Source organism: Gambusia affinis, linkage group LG20, assembly GCF_019740435.1.
Source record: "Gambusia affinis linkage group LG20, SWU_Gaff_1.0, whole genome shotgun sequence".
In the NCBI taxonomy this organism is placed as follows: domain Eukaryota; kingdom Metazoa; phylum Chordata; class Actinopteri; order Cyprinodontiformes; family Poeciliidae; genus Gambusia; species Gambusia affinis.
This window is the reverse complement of record NC_057887.1, coordinates 6,804,394-6,820,556: the sequence shown is the minus strand read 5'-3', so window position 1 is coordinate 6,820,556 and position 16,163 is coordinate 6,804,394. Positions and strand designations below refer to the sequence as shown.

General features: G+C 40.5%; 1 protein-coding gene across 5 annotated transcripts in view; it reads right to left on the bottom strand.

Annotated features, from left to right (window-relative positions):
* grid1b (glutamate receptor, ionotropic, delta 1b) overlaps positions 1-16,163 on the bottom strand; it is a 442,704-nt gene that overhangs the window by 8,222 nt on the left and 418,319 nt on the right. For 3 of the 5 annotated variants that reach the window (XM_044102209.1, XM_044102212.1, XM_044102210.1), the window contains exons 15-17: positions 15,525-15,691; positions 9,163-9,403; positions 2,671-2,809 (exon numbers count right to left, since the gene is read on the bottom strand). In XM_044102209.1, coding sequence (XP_043958144.1) covers positions 2,671-2,809; positions 9,163-9,403; positions 15,525-15,691 — 547 coding nt within the window. Of the gene's footprint in view, positions 1-1,992; positions 2,571-2,670; positions 2,810-9,162; positions 9,404-15,524; positions 15,692-16,163 lie in introns of those variants that run through there. The other 2 variants (XM_044102213.1, XM_044102211.1) reach the window with 2 other exon arrangements.

Genomic DNA, 16,163 nt, shown 5'->3' with positions numbered 1-16,163 from the left:
CAAGGTGTAGGTGAGGACTTTGTGAAGATACGCTTTCAACTTTTGCTGATGGAACGTGTTGCTCGAGCAGGCTGCAGGTGCGTTTGAATGATCCCACTCGAGTCTCGAAGAACAGCTCTCTGAGCCAATTAAAACACCTCAGCCCTGGTTATTCTGGCAGACTGGCACCTCATTAAAAAATATGTTTGTTTTTTTTGGGAGTGTCAGGTTGGGAGCCAGCCAAGACAAATAAATACTCGGGATTAAACCTCAGCCGGTTGTTAAAAGTCGGACGGGCGATGTAAGTGCAGATGGGGGGCGGGGGGAGTGGAGACAAAAAAAAACAACAGCTGCGTGAAAGCCTCCATTAATTTTGAAAACAAACAGCTCCGGTAATAAGGGGTCCCAGTGGGAGGGCGTTTGAAATCGTTTTGCCTCCTGCCACTTTGTAAATACAGTAACTGTGGAGTGGATTGTGCTCAAAAGCGATAAGGAGAGTTTCTGATTGGTTCTGACTTGTTGTAGATTCAAGTGGTCTTGTGAAATATTTAAACTCCTCACAAGAGGAGCTGTTTTTTTAACTAGTTCATTGCCTCACATCAAAATTTACTGTGATGCCACCACCTCTGACATGATGTTCTATCTTCTCTTTGGGCGCCAAGCAAAATACTCTCCTCTCCAAAGAAATAGTGCTTTTAAAAAATAAAAGACAAATTATTTCTAGGGAACCTGAATTTGCGGTATTTGAGTTTTGTTTTTTTCCCCAGAACTGCAGATATACAATGTTTTTTCTATCCTTGATAGCAATGATAAGAATTTTGTTACTGTGGCTTAGACTTCATATCAGCTATATAAACCTTTAATGGTAGGATTTGGCAGAAAATAAACATTGAAGAAAAAGAAACCAAACTTAACCGATTTTGATTCTTCAAACAAACAAACAAAAAAAAAAAGAATCAGCTTTTGTCAAAAATTTATGTTGATAATATAAATAAAGCTTGAGATGTGTAGTTTTTAAAAAAAATATTCACAGCTAGGATGCCTTGATTGTTGGACATCTTCAGGGAAATTGTTTTCATGTTATGAGTGTAAGCTTCAGATCTGTAATTTCCATTCAAACATAATTAGACAAAGATTACAGGGGAAGGTGGGAAGGAATACCTCTGTGTCTTGTGTCACTAAAAAGATACATAATACAAGTAGAGGTTATGTTAGGAATAGTGTAAGGCTTTATATCAACAGCAAATGGAAAGGCAACAAAATCTGCAACGACTTTTGTTAAAAGTGCTTGCTTCTGCACTACTTCAGATTATGAAAAAAAGCGTGGCAAAAACATTTTTTCCCCCAATAAAGCTGTGGCAGCTAATTCATTTCACCTTATGTCAACAATACTTTTTTAATCCTAAAATTTGTTTAGTAAGTCATTTATGCACAGATGGTTACTGAAATTGGGAGGAAAGATCTCTTGCAAAGGTTTGTGGTGCGGTGGGTCTGAAGAAATTATCAGCTGAAGAGAACTTCCTAAAGGAAAACTGATTGATTGATTGATTGATTGATTGATTGATTTATTTATTTATTTATTTATTTATTTATTTATTTATTTATTTATTTATGTCTGTCTGTCTGTCTGTCTGTCTGTCTGTCTGTCTGTCTGTCTGTCTGTCTGTCTGTCTGTCTGTCTGTCTGTCTGTCTGTCTGTCTGTCTGTCTGTCTGTCTGTCTGTCTGTCTGTCTGTCTGTCTGTCTGTCTGTCTCATAATGGAACACCAGTGGTTGCAGCAGATTCTCCAAATGATCAGGTTGGTTATCTTATTGGTAGACAACCAACCCAGATCAGATAATCCTTAAAGAACAATACTACTAGTGTATTTTTCAAATAACAACTTTGTATTTGGGGAAAATTACAATTGATCACCTAAGACAAATAAAATAAACCTTTTTTTATGCCTTAAGGAAAAAATAATAATTAAAAAAATTACGCCTGACACAGAGGATCATAATTTATGCATGAAAGGGTTAATCCAGGTTTTCCCATTGGGTTGAAAAAGCCTTACACTCCCCACCACATCTCATAAAGAAAATATACTCTACTAAAGCTCGTTACTGCAAGAACAACGCTCGCATTAAAGCATGGTTTAATGCTAACACGTTCACCAATCCTGAAACGGCAGAAAGAAAGGTCAGGGGTGAGCTGTTTGGAATTTGTTCACACACTTAAAAGATGATCAAACAAAACATAAAAGAGGGGAAAAACACAAAAATAATGTAACAACTGAGAGGGTTTCTTTTGAAGGAAGGATCACTGTTGCTGGTGAGATGATTCCAGTCAGTGTCTGATGAACAGATGAGACTGAGAAACGTTTAGGTTGTTGTGTTATAATTAGCTGCCGCTAAAAAAAAACTGAAAACCACTTTTGGCTATTTGACTTGGAAACGTTTAGATTTAAAATTTCAAAGAAATTGGTTAAATTTCCCCTAATTGATGGAAGTCTTCAAGGTGGCTACTGGGCTTGATTTAAGATTAAGAACTGAAAGATTTGCTTGCCTCAATCAAGCACATTTCTGCTCAGGTTATACCAGAAATAAGTCCACCTGAAATAAAAAAAAAAAAAAAAAAGAGCTCTGCGACGGCACAGAAATTGATAATTTGTTCGGGTTTATTTGGATGGTTGCATATGAGCTCTAATCTGACCTGTATCAATTGCTTCTGCTTCATCCCAGCCTCTCTCTCTGTCTGTCCAAATGTCCCTCCTCCCCTCCGATGAAGCAGTTGTAATGTCATTATATGTCAATGGACCAGAAACCCTTGCCAGTCTGTAATCCTTAGTGACCTGCACGAGATCATAGACAGTCAAGTGTAAATAGAGAGATGAAGGGGAGAGGTGAAGAGAGGGAGAGGAGAGAGAAGACGGGTGTCCACATTGACATATAATCTGCAGCATGACGTGACACAGTGACAGCAACAGGTAGGAGTTAAAGAGACAAGGGCGCTAAAGGCCAACACAGAATTGTCTGCTCACACTTTAGTTTATGGATCCACATCAAAGCTTCATCCAGGCACTTGATAGAGGTCGCATGGTGCAAATCTATTCTGCCTGTGGCTGGAGATGAAACTCAGCCGATGTCCTGACACCACAACACACAGCATACACTGCAGGTTCATGCTACGGGGTCTGAAAGCTGGTTTAGTTTTAGGTCCCGATGACCCATCAAGATCACAACCCCTCGTGTGTATAATTGCTACGGTACATTCTGTCCAAATACGATTCAGAATGTTGACGACGATTTTGTTTTAAAATGCCAAAAACTTAACTTTATTCTACTTTTGACATAAAGCAAGTGTTTGGGGTTGAGCAGGTGTTCTTTTGGGGAATAACATGTGAGCAAGATTCAATGGCGGGTCCAACGTTTGTTGTTTCCTGATATTCTGGCAGTTCTGTGATTAATAGCATATGCGGATCTATGAAGAAGATTGTTCTGGCATCGTTATGGGTCTTTGACTCTGCCCTGAACTGTGAAGGTTGGGTATAACTGTGTGTACCCTTAGCGTGTTCACTAGATCCCAACTCTGGTCCTCAAGTTCCCCTGCATGTTCTGATTTAGCTTCTGCAGTAGAGAAGGTTGAGCCATCATTTGAATCAGGTGTGCTGGAAGCGAGACACGTCTACGGGTGTATTCACATCATTCCTGTTTAGTCGAAATCTAGTCTCTTTGCCAATAAAGTCCGGCTCTTTTGGGGACGTGTGAATGTGCAATCAAACCTTTATGTGGACCAAGAAAAAGCAAACTCTCTTCCACCTAAAAATCTTCATACTGAAGTGAACTCTGGCACGATTCAAATTCATAAACTGCTTCAAAAGCAGGAAGTGAACTATACCACAGGTCCTTTTGGGTACATAAATCTAGCAGTAGAGGGAGAAATGGCTTGTGGTCTTTTGCCAAAGATAAAACCACTAAAATCTGATGCTGCTCCATTGTTGTTTGCATTTTGAGAAGAAGGAAAATGCAAACATGTCTACTTCTGAGGTTTCCGTGTTGCTTCCTTTGGTAGTTTTTGGTGCAGCGACACCACAGGCATGGGGGAGAGGAACAGGTTTTTCAATTGGTTTGTATTGTTTGACACAATAGGATAACCCAAAAATATTGAGAGAGAGAGAGAGAGAGAAAGAGAACTGCTGCAGGTGAAAATATAAAACAAACGTTGACATTTTGGTCCCTAATTGAACCAAGTCTACTGGACTCACCCTAAAATATGCGCAGCATGGGTATTTGATGGCGAGGGGTGAGAGTCACAGCTCTAGATGTTGAGATGTTGGCGAGAGAGAAAATGTTTTATCTGACTCTTACTCAAAATGTAAAGAGTCTTCAAAACACACACTGAAGGAATATCCATGAATGGTTTTAGGTGCGTTGAGTGACATCCTCACACTTATCCTGGAGGCATTTCTGGAGCGGAAAACATGAACATTAGTGTGTTAAACATAAAAATAATTTTAAAAAATTACTGGGAAGAGCACTTGGTTAAATTGCTGTCATTTTAAAGCCTCCAGCCCCTTGACTTTAATTTGTGCCTGAACCGTGGTGAAACATCGGGAAATAGAAGGCAGATTTTCCTACATTCTGATGACTGAAATGCTGCTAGCTTTAAACATGAACCAACTGCTCACGAGTTAGTTCAAAAAAAATGTTTGTTGATGTTCCTCACAGCTACAATGGTCCTCTAGAGAAAGCAACATTTGTTTTGCTTGACAAGAGGTCAGAGGGTGCAAATTTACAGGGGAATATTTATTCAGTAAGATGTGGTTTGTGTGTGTGGGTGTCTTGATATACATTTTTGCTAAGATGGAGAGTTTTTTTTTTTAATTGATTTAATTTATTATTTTTTAAACTTGTGAGAAAGCTTTCTCAGGTTTATGCGGCTCAACACTGGGTGATTCTGGCAACGGAGGTTGTCAGCACCAGCTTCCTCCGGCACATTAAGCGTTTTGGGCACTGAACCCAACCCTGTCTCTGATCTGAGGATTACTTCACGCCAGTTTCAGTGAGAGGACAGTAGGGTTTTCGTCTTGATACTAAAAACAGTATGAATATCCATTTACAAATAAATATGTAATTTAAAAGTTACTTCCAACTATTGAGAAATTATAGACAAGACAAGACTGTGACATGTTTTGGAAGTGTTAACATTTACTGGCATCATTTCCAACTATGAGAATTATTATTATGTTTTTTTCCATCATGTTAAATGCTATTTTCATTTTATGTTAACCACCAATGGTGACAAATTCTTTATTTTCACTGTATGCTTTTGGCATTAGCCAATATGTGATTATCTCACCATGTCAGTTTATAATAAAAATCGAAGCACAACTCTTTTCTTTAGGTGACATCAGTGACATTAATAAACCCCTTAATCCTCACCTCTGGAAAATACAATAGAAAAACAGCACACAGGCATTCGGCTGCATGTTAAGGGGTTTTAAGGGACTTGATGGCATGCGTTGCTAACTTTTCATCTTGTTGGAGCTCTGAAACGCATTTCAAACTGTTAATTACTGGATTTTATTTGAAGATCTCATTAGCTGTGGAAATACTGTACAAGAGTGTTTTTTTTTTTTGTTTTTGTTTTTTGTGCTTGTCACCTAAAAACTGGTCCACTGGCAAAATCAGCTCTCCATGGCTCAAAGGTGCTGACACATCCGCTGCTGTTGCACAAGTCAAACCCTGCTTCACCCTGGCTTAGTTACCTGAATAAGGGGGTTCTTTGTTGTTGCAAGACCTCTGGGATGACACTGTAGATCCCACTGTATTCGTGCGTGCATTCTACAACCGTAACAATGAACTCGCATCGTTTAAAAATGAAAAAGAACTCAAACTTTTACAGATTTAGCAAAAATTGTCTTTGCCAGATATAAAACCAGCTGAGTCCTGACCCATGAAAGAGACTGTTTTTTTTTTTATTTAATCTGTGAAAGATGCTATGTAAACAAAATTTAGCTTACTTGCTTGGATACAGCCATCAGACTAATAGAGAAGCTTAGCACCTATTGTTCTCTTAGAACTCCCGTCTTTACATGGATCGCTTATCTGAAACATTTAACTGGCTTTTGTTCTAATCCGTCTGATAAACACGAAATGAGACGTTTTACCCTCGCTGCGGCTCGGCTAAATTCCAGGTCATCGTTATCGGTTTACTGTCGAGATAATTCATTTACGGAAGCTAATTGCATGTTTAATTAGCCTCTGTTTAATTCTCGTTACATAAAACTGTGGAACTTAATCACATTCTGTAAGTGGATTCAAGAACATGTCTAAATGATACCAACCCCATTTCTTTTGTGTGACACACAAGCTCCTTTTATTTTCTAATTAAATCTGATTGAATGCGTGGCTCCTTCATTGAGGGTTACTGCATCCGAGCTCTGACGAGACGCAGCGAGTGAACAGACAGACGATCTCTTAACTGTTAAAGAAACTGATGCACGACGGTAGTGAAAGCGAAATCGGATGTTGCAATGAGGCCTGCATTCAGTTGAACAGCTCGGCTTTCTGCGCTAAACTGTCATGATGCTGCATGGGTTTCTGTTGGATGTGCATCTATTTCTTCTATGGCCTGGTGCACTGCACTTATTCAGCACTTTCAAACCAGAAAGGCATTGTAGCTATGACACGATTGTTGCAGATGGTTGACTGCACGTGTAATCGTAGAAATGTTCGTTTTTGGGGAAGAACGTATTGGCAATGTTATGTCAATACATGAGTGCACAGTAATAGCAAGCTCCTTCAGGGAACCTTAGATTAGTTTTCAGAACGCTATTAAGAGTGAGTCTTGCAGGGCCTTGTACTAAACTTATTGGATTCTGTTCGGGTGTACTTTTTAAGGGGTGTTAGTGTTCTGATTGATTTATGCAGTCTAGCTTTAAGGGTAAGAACCTGCGTTGTCTCTGCTCCTGAGGTTGTTAAATCAGAGGAGTGCGACAGCATATATTAGCAAAAAGTCTCAGGCCAGGCAGATGTTTTGATCAGTAGCTTTTTGGAGCTGGAGTCCATATTGTATATTATATATGTTATTTGTGTCTGACCTAGAAGTCCTTCAATCATAAAAAAGGCTCCAGATATGTGTAAAACCTTTCTAGTCTTTGAAATCAGTGGGAAAGGGCTTCTAGTACATATTAAACTCTATTTCCCCAAAATAGTGCAAATTTTCTGGTAGAATAGTATCATGGTGGCAAATAGTGCCAGCAGTGAATTTAAAATGGCCACACTACTGCTGTGACAATTCTACAACTTCCTCAAGACAGTCATTGTAAGGCACTGTGCCTGCTCTGTGCATTGTGTCCAGCTCACTCTACCCAAAAAAATATCAGCAGTATCTGAAAAAAAAAAGATCATACTGTTCATGTTAAGGTGCCTATACCAAGATCAAACATTTCTTACATAAAAACATGGAATAAGTCGAGCCAACTGGGCCAATCAGCAAACAGAAGGAGATGTTGTGAATGAGTTATTCTGCGCTGTTTTAGAACTGTAGTCTGCCTGTAGTTGAGTAACGGCAGCGGTGGAGGTGAACAAAGCCGTTCAGTGTGTGTTGGCCACGCTTCCAAATATTGAGTTAACACCAACAGCCATCTTGTTTAGGTTGGCATTTCTCTCTCCGTGGGTTGAGGATGGTTGTTAACGGCGCAGGTCATTTCCGGAAAGCTTCATAGCCTTGAACTGTCAAGTTAAATACGGCAAATGTTAGCGACTGGGTAAAATTTCAAACTTCAACAGAGTCCACGATGTAGCAAGCAACCATTTCTGAATAGCCAAGGGTCCAAAAGGGACTTTTTTTTTTTTTTTTAGAGGCTAGATTGTATCCATTTTGTTTTAGGTCCAACACCCCAATTCTAATAAAAAAATGTGCCAAAGGAAAAACTTTGAAAGAGCTTCAGATATGTGTAAAACCACAACAAAAAACTACACGACGTAAATAATAAAGAGGAATAAATTTAAATTCTTGTCGTCTGGCAACACACATTTATCAGAATAGACTAATGGATAAATGCTCACAGGCAAGCTGGAGAAGAATGCTTGTTTTCTTGTTTGCTTGCTTTAGTCGTCACAGAAAAGCCCCGACGGTGCCATGTTGAACTCTCCACTAGACTTTTTTAAATTTTTTTCCTTATAGCAGCAAGTCTTTCCAAAACTCAAGGGCCACTCAGGGATTTGTGCTAATTATATCACATTAAAGTTGATCCTCATCAGGCGTCTTTCACAACTTGCAAAAATATAACCATAACAGTGAACCATTTATTATACATCAGGCACTTATTAAGATGGGTTTCAGCAATAAGAACAAATATTTGGACACCACTTGATGGCATAACTGCTAATGGAAACTGCTTTATGACTGTTTTTGTCTCCTGATATCTCGGTAAAATTGAAAATGTCCATAAGCATTAAAAAGGTTTCGGTGTTTGACACCATTATCCCCGGCAGCCTGAGCAATCACTCATTTTCTTGGCTAATTATCGCCTCCTTTCAGAACCCTTGGGTTAGGGAAATTACCAAAGCTTTACTACACAAAATGGGTTTGTAACAATAATTCAATAGCGGCTCTTAAATGGTTAGAAAGGCGTCACCGTGGGGATCGATCATTAAAGCCTGTGGTGCACGCTGTGCTTTAGTGAGAGTGAAGGTTTGCTGGGAAACATGCAGGATGTGTTGGAAGGCAGAACCTGTCGTGTTGAGCTAATGAGGGGAAGCACAGATAAGTTTCTTTATGGGTGAATTAGTAGAAGTAATGGTCGGGCGGAGTATGCTGTGTGCTTCTCGTGGCTAGGAGAATTTGAGCTACAAAAATAGCTGAAGTCCTTTTTTAGGGCAAGGTGAGAGGGGAGTGATGGACGGATAAAAGAAAAAAAAAATGAAGCGGGTTAAATTATAAGAGACCAAATTTGATTTCAATTAGTGGCCTGGGCTAATGAGGCACAGAGCATGTCGACGTAACTCTGTCCTACCTTGCCTCCCTCTGTCCCCCAGCCTTCCTCTGCTAACACTACCACCCTAAATCTCTCCTCTACAGCTGGGTGTACTGGAGCTCCACTAAGTCGGGGCTCGCGTCTGCGGCTGGATCCTTAAAGTAGAGTGTGGCAGTGTCTTCCCCCCGCTGGCCCGTCCGCCGGGCCCTATGCTCGGTCACCTCTTTGGGCTGCTCCTGCCGGCAGCGGTTGCTGTTCCACCATGCTTCCAAGCCGGCCACCAGGCAGGCCAGCAAGAGGCCGGCGGCCAGGATGCAGAAGATGCCAGCGAAGCTGTGTAGCTTGAGGGAGCGGCCGTCGGGATGGGCGCTGGCGTGGCTGCTGAGGTCGCAGCGGCCGGTGCGAGGCCACCACTTCTGCTTCATGATGTCCAGGTCGCCTTTCTCCTGCAGCTCCAAGATCCTGAGGGAGGCAACAGGAATGCCACAGAGACGTTTTAGTCCACTTCCCATTGCTTTATGTGGCTACTGGTTTACAGTACATAAAAAGGGAATAAGTAATGTTAGTGTCAATAAATGCATTTCTGATCATGCTATTGACATGAAATTCACACCGGAGGTCGGTAGCAACCTGAATAATCTGCACAAATAAATCCATCTGTTAATTAAGTTAGAAAGTGAAATGTAACAGAAAAATAAGTAAGCCTTCAGTCAAGATGTGCTCATTTGTCCAAGTTCTTTTGAAAATAACCACCTCAAGGCAGGTATTTTATCATTTGTAAACAAAGAAAAAAAATTCTTACCCATTAAAAACGATCTATTGTGACTCAAAAGCAAGTGCTTCTTTTAGATTAAATGAAGCAGCAGGCATTGTTATCAATAACAAGCCTCCCAAAGAAGTGAGTGCCTGCACACCTCTTTGTTACAGGTTCACTACGAAGAGCAAACGCAGTAGACGGCTACGGAGTTTGATGGAAAGGTTCAGAGTAATGCTTTCAAAAACTATCTATGCTAGAGCTGTGAGTCTACACATCAGATATGCTGTTTCTGAAATAAAGCTGAGGTAATCAGGCCATAAAACTGTAGCCTAATTTGATGTGTTTAATCGGCTCAGCTGGGTGTCAACACGCTGAAGGTCAGCATACGGTGGTTTCCATCCACAGTCTCTCCTCTAAACGCCCCGAGGATAAAACAGTTTAGCAGCACATATTCAGCAGAAGCTACAAAGTCTGCGGAGGTTCTTAGTGGCCAGATTATCGAGCAGACATTCGGCAGTGGAGGTAGCATAGCAGTTATGGGATGTGGTATTAACATGATGGTTGGGAACGCGGAGATAATGGCTTCTACGGCGAACAATAGCCCTGTCCTCATTTTAACACTCAGACACATTATCCCTGCGAGTCCCAGAGCGTTCCGCCGAAAAGATGCCTCCGGCTGTTGGACGCCCGTTGAACCGGGCTGGGCCCAGAGCGGAAAATTCATTAAATAAGGAGCAGCTCAGCATTCTCCGAGTGGCACAAATTGAACACAGAGTTGTTTAATTGAAGAGGGAGGGGAAGAAGGAGCGGAGGCACCTCCACGGGGTCAACGCCGAGCTGAACGCGACCGCAGCAGGGACCAGACAGGCAAGACAAAGAGGAATGAAACGGTGAAAAAGTTTTCTTAGATCACCACAGCAAGCTCTCTGTTCAGACTGGATCTGGATTAAAAGTAATTTAAATACTGTTTGCTATGCAAAGAGGGGGTGGGGTTATGGTTAGATTTTTCTTTCAATCTCTGGCAGAGAGTTTACTTTACACCCAGTAACTTCTGAAAGAGAACTGGGATTCATCTTTCCACATATCTATCTCAAAATTAGCGTAGTTTATCAAGATGTTTAAACTTACACAATGAAAAACGTGAAAGATGTGAGTTATGAACATGCTATTATTAGTCAGTGTAGCAGGTTTGCTCCATATTATATTGAGCACATCTGAACATAAAGTCGCACCCACTAACTTTGGGGGAAAAAAAGAAATTACATATGTAGGTCGCACTGGTCTACAAGACACGTTTTTGTGGTTTATTCAGTTATACAGTTAGAATTATTCCAATGTCGCTGTCAAACATTGAGTCAGACTCTGTTCCTCCTTTCAACAGCTGGAGACATACAAAAAATATCTGCTTTTACAGAAATCCGGACTCTAGATGATTTGACCATGTTTGTTAAAAAGTTAATCAGACTGGCAAGGAAATCTGCAACAGCTAGCCATTATCTATATAAAATAAAACTAAATGTATGCGAACGTCTGTTAGCATAAATATGAGCCAAACGCCAAAACACCATCCCAATGTTCGGGGATGGATGTCTGAAGGAGCAGCATTTTAAAAGCAAACCACATGTCACACTATCAAATCCCAACCGGTGAGACAGTAGCACAGTCTACATCACAGATACACACTGACCTCACTCAGACTGTTACACTCTACCTGAATTAAAATACTATAACAAGCCTGTTTGCTGTATTATTATTATTATTATTTTTTTATCTGAACAAGAGCAGCATTTAACACTAAACAAAAGAGAAACTTCTGTGGCGTCCTGTATTTGCAGAATTACTTTTGTTTTTCTCAGACAGCAGGGAGCTTTCCAAACTTCTTGGATGCAGTTGATCTTAGCTTTGTACCTGCTCTGCAGGAGCTGAGCTGATTGTAATTGCTAAAACTCCTCGGCTAGATTGCGTTAGCGTGTTAGGAACCAAACGTAATTTAACACTGAACTTTTGCTTTTGCTAATCTAAAGAAAACACAGAGCTGAAAGTAACACTCTTCACAGAGCTTATGTGTGGTGCAATTTTATGGTGTCATGTTTACTCGCATACCCACCGACTCCCTGTGGGGACCAACGTCGCCTCAGCAGTCGCATCAACGGTGTGAATGCAAACACAGAGAACGCCCTTCTACTGTTGTCTTTTTGCTCCTCTAACCCTCAGAGAACTGCTAGAAAGCGTCAGACGCCGACACCGTCCTCAAACTAATCTGCCACCTCTCTGTGCGGCAGTGTTTCTGCATTTCAGAGGTTTTATCTCTATCCAGCCAGTGCTGCTGACTCATCGGTCCCCCTCAGGTCCACGGCTCGTCACATACAGAGCTGACGATCTCAAAGAGAAATGAGATTGTTGCGCGTGACCTCGGAGGATGAAAGAGGAGGACACGGAGCCGGGAGGAGGAGAGCGAAAGTGGGCGGAGGTGTAAGCGACACTCGATGCGAAGACGTACCCTCCGTACAAACTTTCTATATTCACATCAGAAGCTCTCAAGGCAGCAGACACTTTGAGCCCCGCGAGTTTTTTTCATCGCACAGAGGAAAATCCAAGAGCAGGTGCGTGGGAAAATTCCTCCCAAAATTACCTGCCATTGAAAACTGGTTGGCAGCTGAATTCATCAAGAAGGAGACGAATAAATGCTTTTCTTCCTGCATGGTAGCTGCATGCGTGTGTGACGAGCAGCGCGTAACGCACTGCATGTAGGACACCACGTGACCACAGGGAGCACCATGAAATCTGACTTGTGAAAAATCATTCCAATTAATCGTAGCAACATATTTAACTGAACAGGTGTGAAGATTGTTATTAGTTATGGGCTAAGCAAAACAAAAGCAACAAATCTGCTCCAGAAAATCCAATCGAATGCCCACTTGCGATTCTGTTTCAGTGGGCAGACACCTGTGTTTCTGAAGGCAGCCTTGAAAAGAGTCAGGGTGGAAAATATAGATAAAGAAACAAAACAGCGGAATGATGCGTACACTTTGCTCACGTCACTCGCCTCACACACACTCTCTGTCTCTCTCTCTCTCTCTCTCCCCTCTCCTGTCACTCACTTATCCAACTCAGCACATTTTTTGGCGTTCACAATAGTTGAGGTAGTTGCAGAGTGAGAGCGCTCGGTAGTGATTGGAAGTTCACAAAGCCCTTGTTCTCTTGGCACCAAAACGTACGGCTTCTGAGCAGGGACTTTCAAAAGCTACTGCCAAGTGAGGCGTTAAAGGAAAACTTTAAGATGTTCGGATGATTTAGGATCTGTTCTGAGTAACACTTTTCTCAATTTCATGTTTTCTTTGTTTTTGAACAACAAAGCTTCCTTCACGTTCATGTGAAGAAACACAATTGGTACATATTCTTCTACTGCTGGTACTCTTGTTTAAAAATCCGGCCAGCTGATCTCTGTTGTCCCAGGTCAGTTCTTTATATGTTATTTAGCCAATGTGTTTATTGTCATTCTCCGTTCTTTGAACCTTTTGTCCAAGTTGTACTATTCTCTTCCGTCTTCAGCGCCCAGAAGACATTCAGTCTATTTAAATACTTGAATGCAACATTCAAATTTCCTCTCAGTATGAATTTTATGACTTTTCTCAATTTTCTTTGGCTTTAGCGAAGGTTGTATTACAAAACCTTTCATAGATGAGATCTTATTGACTAGGACCCAGATAGGAGTGATGAATAAAGCTCATTTCCTCAAACTGCATGCTGCATTTATGACCCTGGCTGTCGGGATTTTCCCATCGTGTTATAAGTTTTTTTAATCTTAAGTTTCTCAATATCTGAGACTAAGACAGAAAGCAAAAAGAGGTTCTATGTGGAGATACATAATCTCCCTGCATGCAGATGACACAGCTTTCTTACTCTCTAGTTTCAACCTTATAGTAAGTTTTAAATGAAGTTATATTCTCCAATAAGTCCCTTTTGAATTACTAATATAAACCGGTTTGTATTATATAATTTCGACTTTTGTATGCTAAAGTCACACGCAAAACATGTTAAAAACATACTGTAGCACTGTACCAAAAATACATCCTGCACCTAATAAAAGTGGTCGTCTTATGTTCACTTCCTCAAAGTGAAGGAGCAGGTGGATTATTGCTTTCATGTCTTCAAATTCAAGAAGGAAAAAAAAAATCAAATCAATAGCAGATGGATGAGAAAGTGTTCAGATTTAAGTGATCTCGTTGCTAATGACGTAATAATGCGGGTACTATAACCAATCTGCATAATTTCTTATGATCTCTCTGGGATCAATTTGTGTTTGATTGGGGTGGGGGGAGAGAGAAACTTTTCTCTGCAGTCGCTCGGCTTCATCTGAGGACGATGATCCAACTTCCTTAAATTTACCGGCTCTGCTCAGACATCTGCCTCGCAGAGACGAGGTGAGTAATTAGCACATGTACTTCTGCTTACATTCACATACCGTGAGTAATCCTGTTTCCTTCGCAACAACGCAGCTTAATGCGAGCTCCTTTCATGTGAGCCTAATTGACTTCAGCCTCGAAGGCGTTATTGATTGAACAGCGAGAGCCCGACCGGCAGGAGGTGTTTCTTATCTCCCGATCTTTTAACTCGCAGGTTTAAGAGTCAGTCGGTGTGACACCACTTCATCTTCCAGCAAGAATGTTCCTCGTTAAAAACTCTGTTGTAATTTGCCAAGACAGGCGGCTCAGTGAGACCCTTTACTCATCATCACAGGCTTTTTAAGACGATAATGAACTCTTAACGTGGATTAGAGGGAAGAGAAAGCCTTCAACCTCCATCATCATCTTTGTTTTCCTGGCCCTGTAAAGCAGCTAAAACCCTGAGGCACGTCAGCTGAAGTTTCACATTCAGCTATCGACAGATAACTGTAATAGATCTCAGCTCAAACCACTGAGTGACGGCGACCCCTACAATTTAGCCGTCAGCTCGGTGCTGGTCTGTACATCTATCCTTTTACAAATATTAACAACACTCTATTTTAAATACGCTGTATTTGTCTGAAACACATGTTGATATACTTATTAGGATTACATTAACATGTAATATGAGTACATTTTTTAAAAAACATGCTTCTAATACTCTTTTTAAAAAGTGTATTTTGGCACAATTTCTAAAAGTATGTTTTAAAATATAATTTAAATCCCAATTAAATATATACCTAAAATTATACTTAAGATAATAACGTTAAAAATACACTTTGTATGTATTTGTAAAAAGGTATATTTTGAACAAATTTTAAAAATATATTACAAATGTATACAAACAATACTTTTCTGAAGTTGTACTTTTAAATAGGTTCTGTGTATATTTTAGTTAGCTTTTATAGCTAATGCCAAAATCAACTGATGTTATATTTAGTACCTAAATATAACAAACAATATACTGAGAAAACATCTCAATACAGTGAGAGTATTATACAGTACTATATCTCATTAAATAGTTATGAGATGTAATGACATACTCCAATATAGTATCTCATTTGAGAGATAAGTAATGAGATATAATGTTTTAGGGCAAGCAAGGACTAGCAAGTCTGCAGCGTTCCATAGTTGCTGTTTTTCTTGCTATTTGCATCTATTTTCCCATTTTGTTTATATATTCTGTGATAAAAAGCTTTTTTTCTTTGCAGCATTTTGCTGCTGCACTTAAGTATTTTGGAATTTTCATCATTCGTGTGTTTGCAGCGCATTTTGCTGTTTTGCTATGCAGTTGCACCTGTCGGCCGCCATCTCAGGAGGACCAAAAGAAGCATTCCGTCCTTTTCAATGATCTCCTCGTCATTATCTTGTGTTCACTCACTTCTGAGAGAAGAGGTCTCTGTATGGGCTGCCGTGCTGCATGGCGATGCCGTAGCCTTTGCTGCTCATGCTGTTTCCTGAAACCGTGATGGTGCAGTCGTCATCCGTCAGCGCCGCATACTCCAGCACCGCCATGTCCCACAGGAAAGCGTAAGGACTCTTCTTTGCCTGGAGCATGAAGGAAAAAAACACCATGTACAGAAATTGAAATTTGGTCAAATTTGGTCCAGATTTCTGCTGCAGTTCCAGACCCGACTGACACCAGGTCGTAAGCAGGATAAACCTTGCGATAACAGAAGCCTCTCTTTCAGCTAAATGTATTCTACATGAATACATTCTTTTCTAACAATTTCTAAAAATGACTGGCCTTTTTCTCCAGAAGTTTATGGCCAAGAATGGCAGCAAACAAAAAACTTTGTTATAACACAGAGTCACACTGAACACAGAGATGCAATGAAAACTGTATAATTGCACTTCTGCAACTGTAATGTAATGGAATCGATCTGTCTGTCTGTCCTATGTATTTGTTTCATAATCCAAACTAATTGAAAACCGAGTTAAATCTTGTTCCAGTTTCTTTTTGAACACTTTGCACCTCAACAATCCCTATGAAAAATAAAAAAATCAAACTAATCTCATC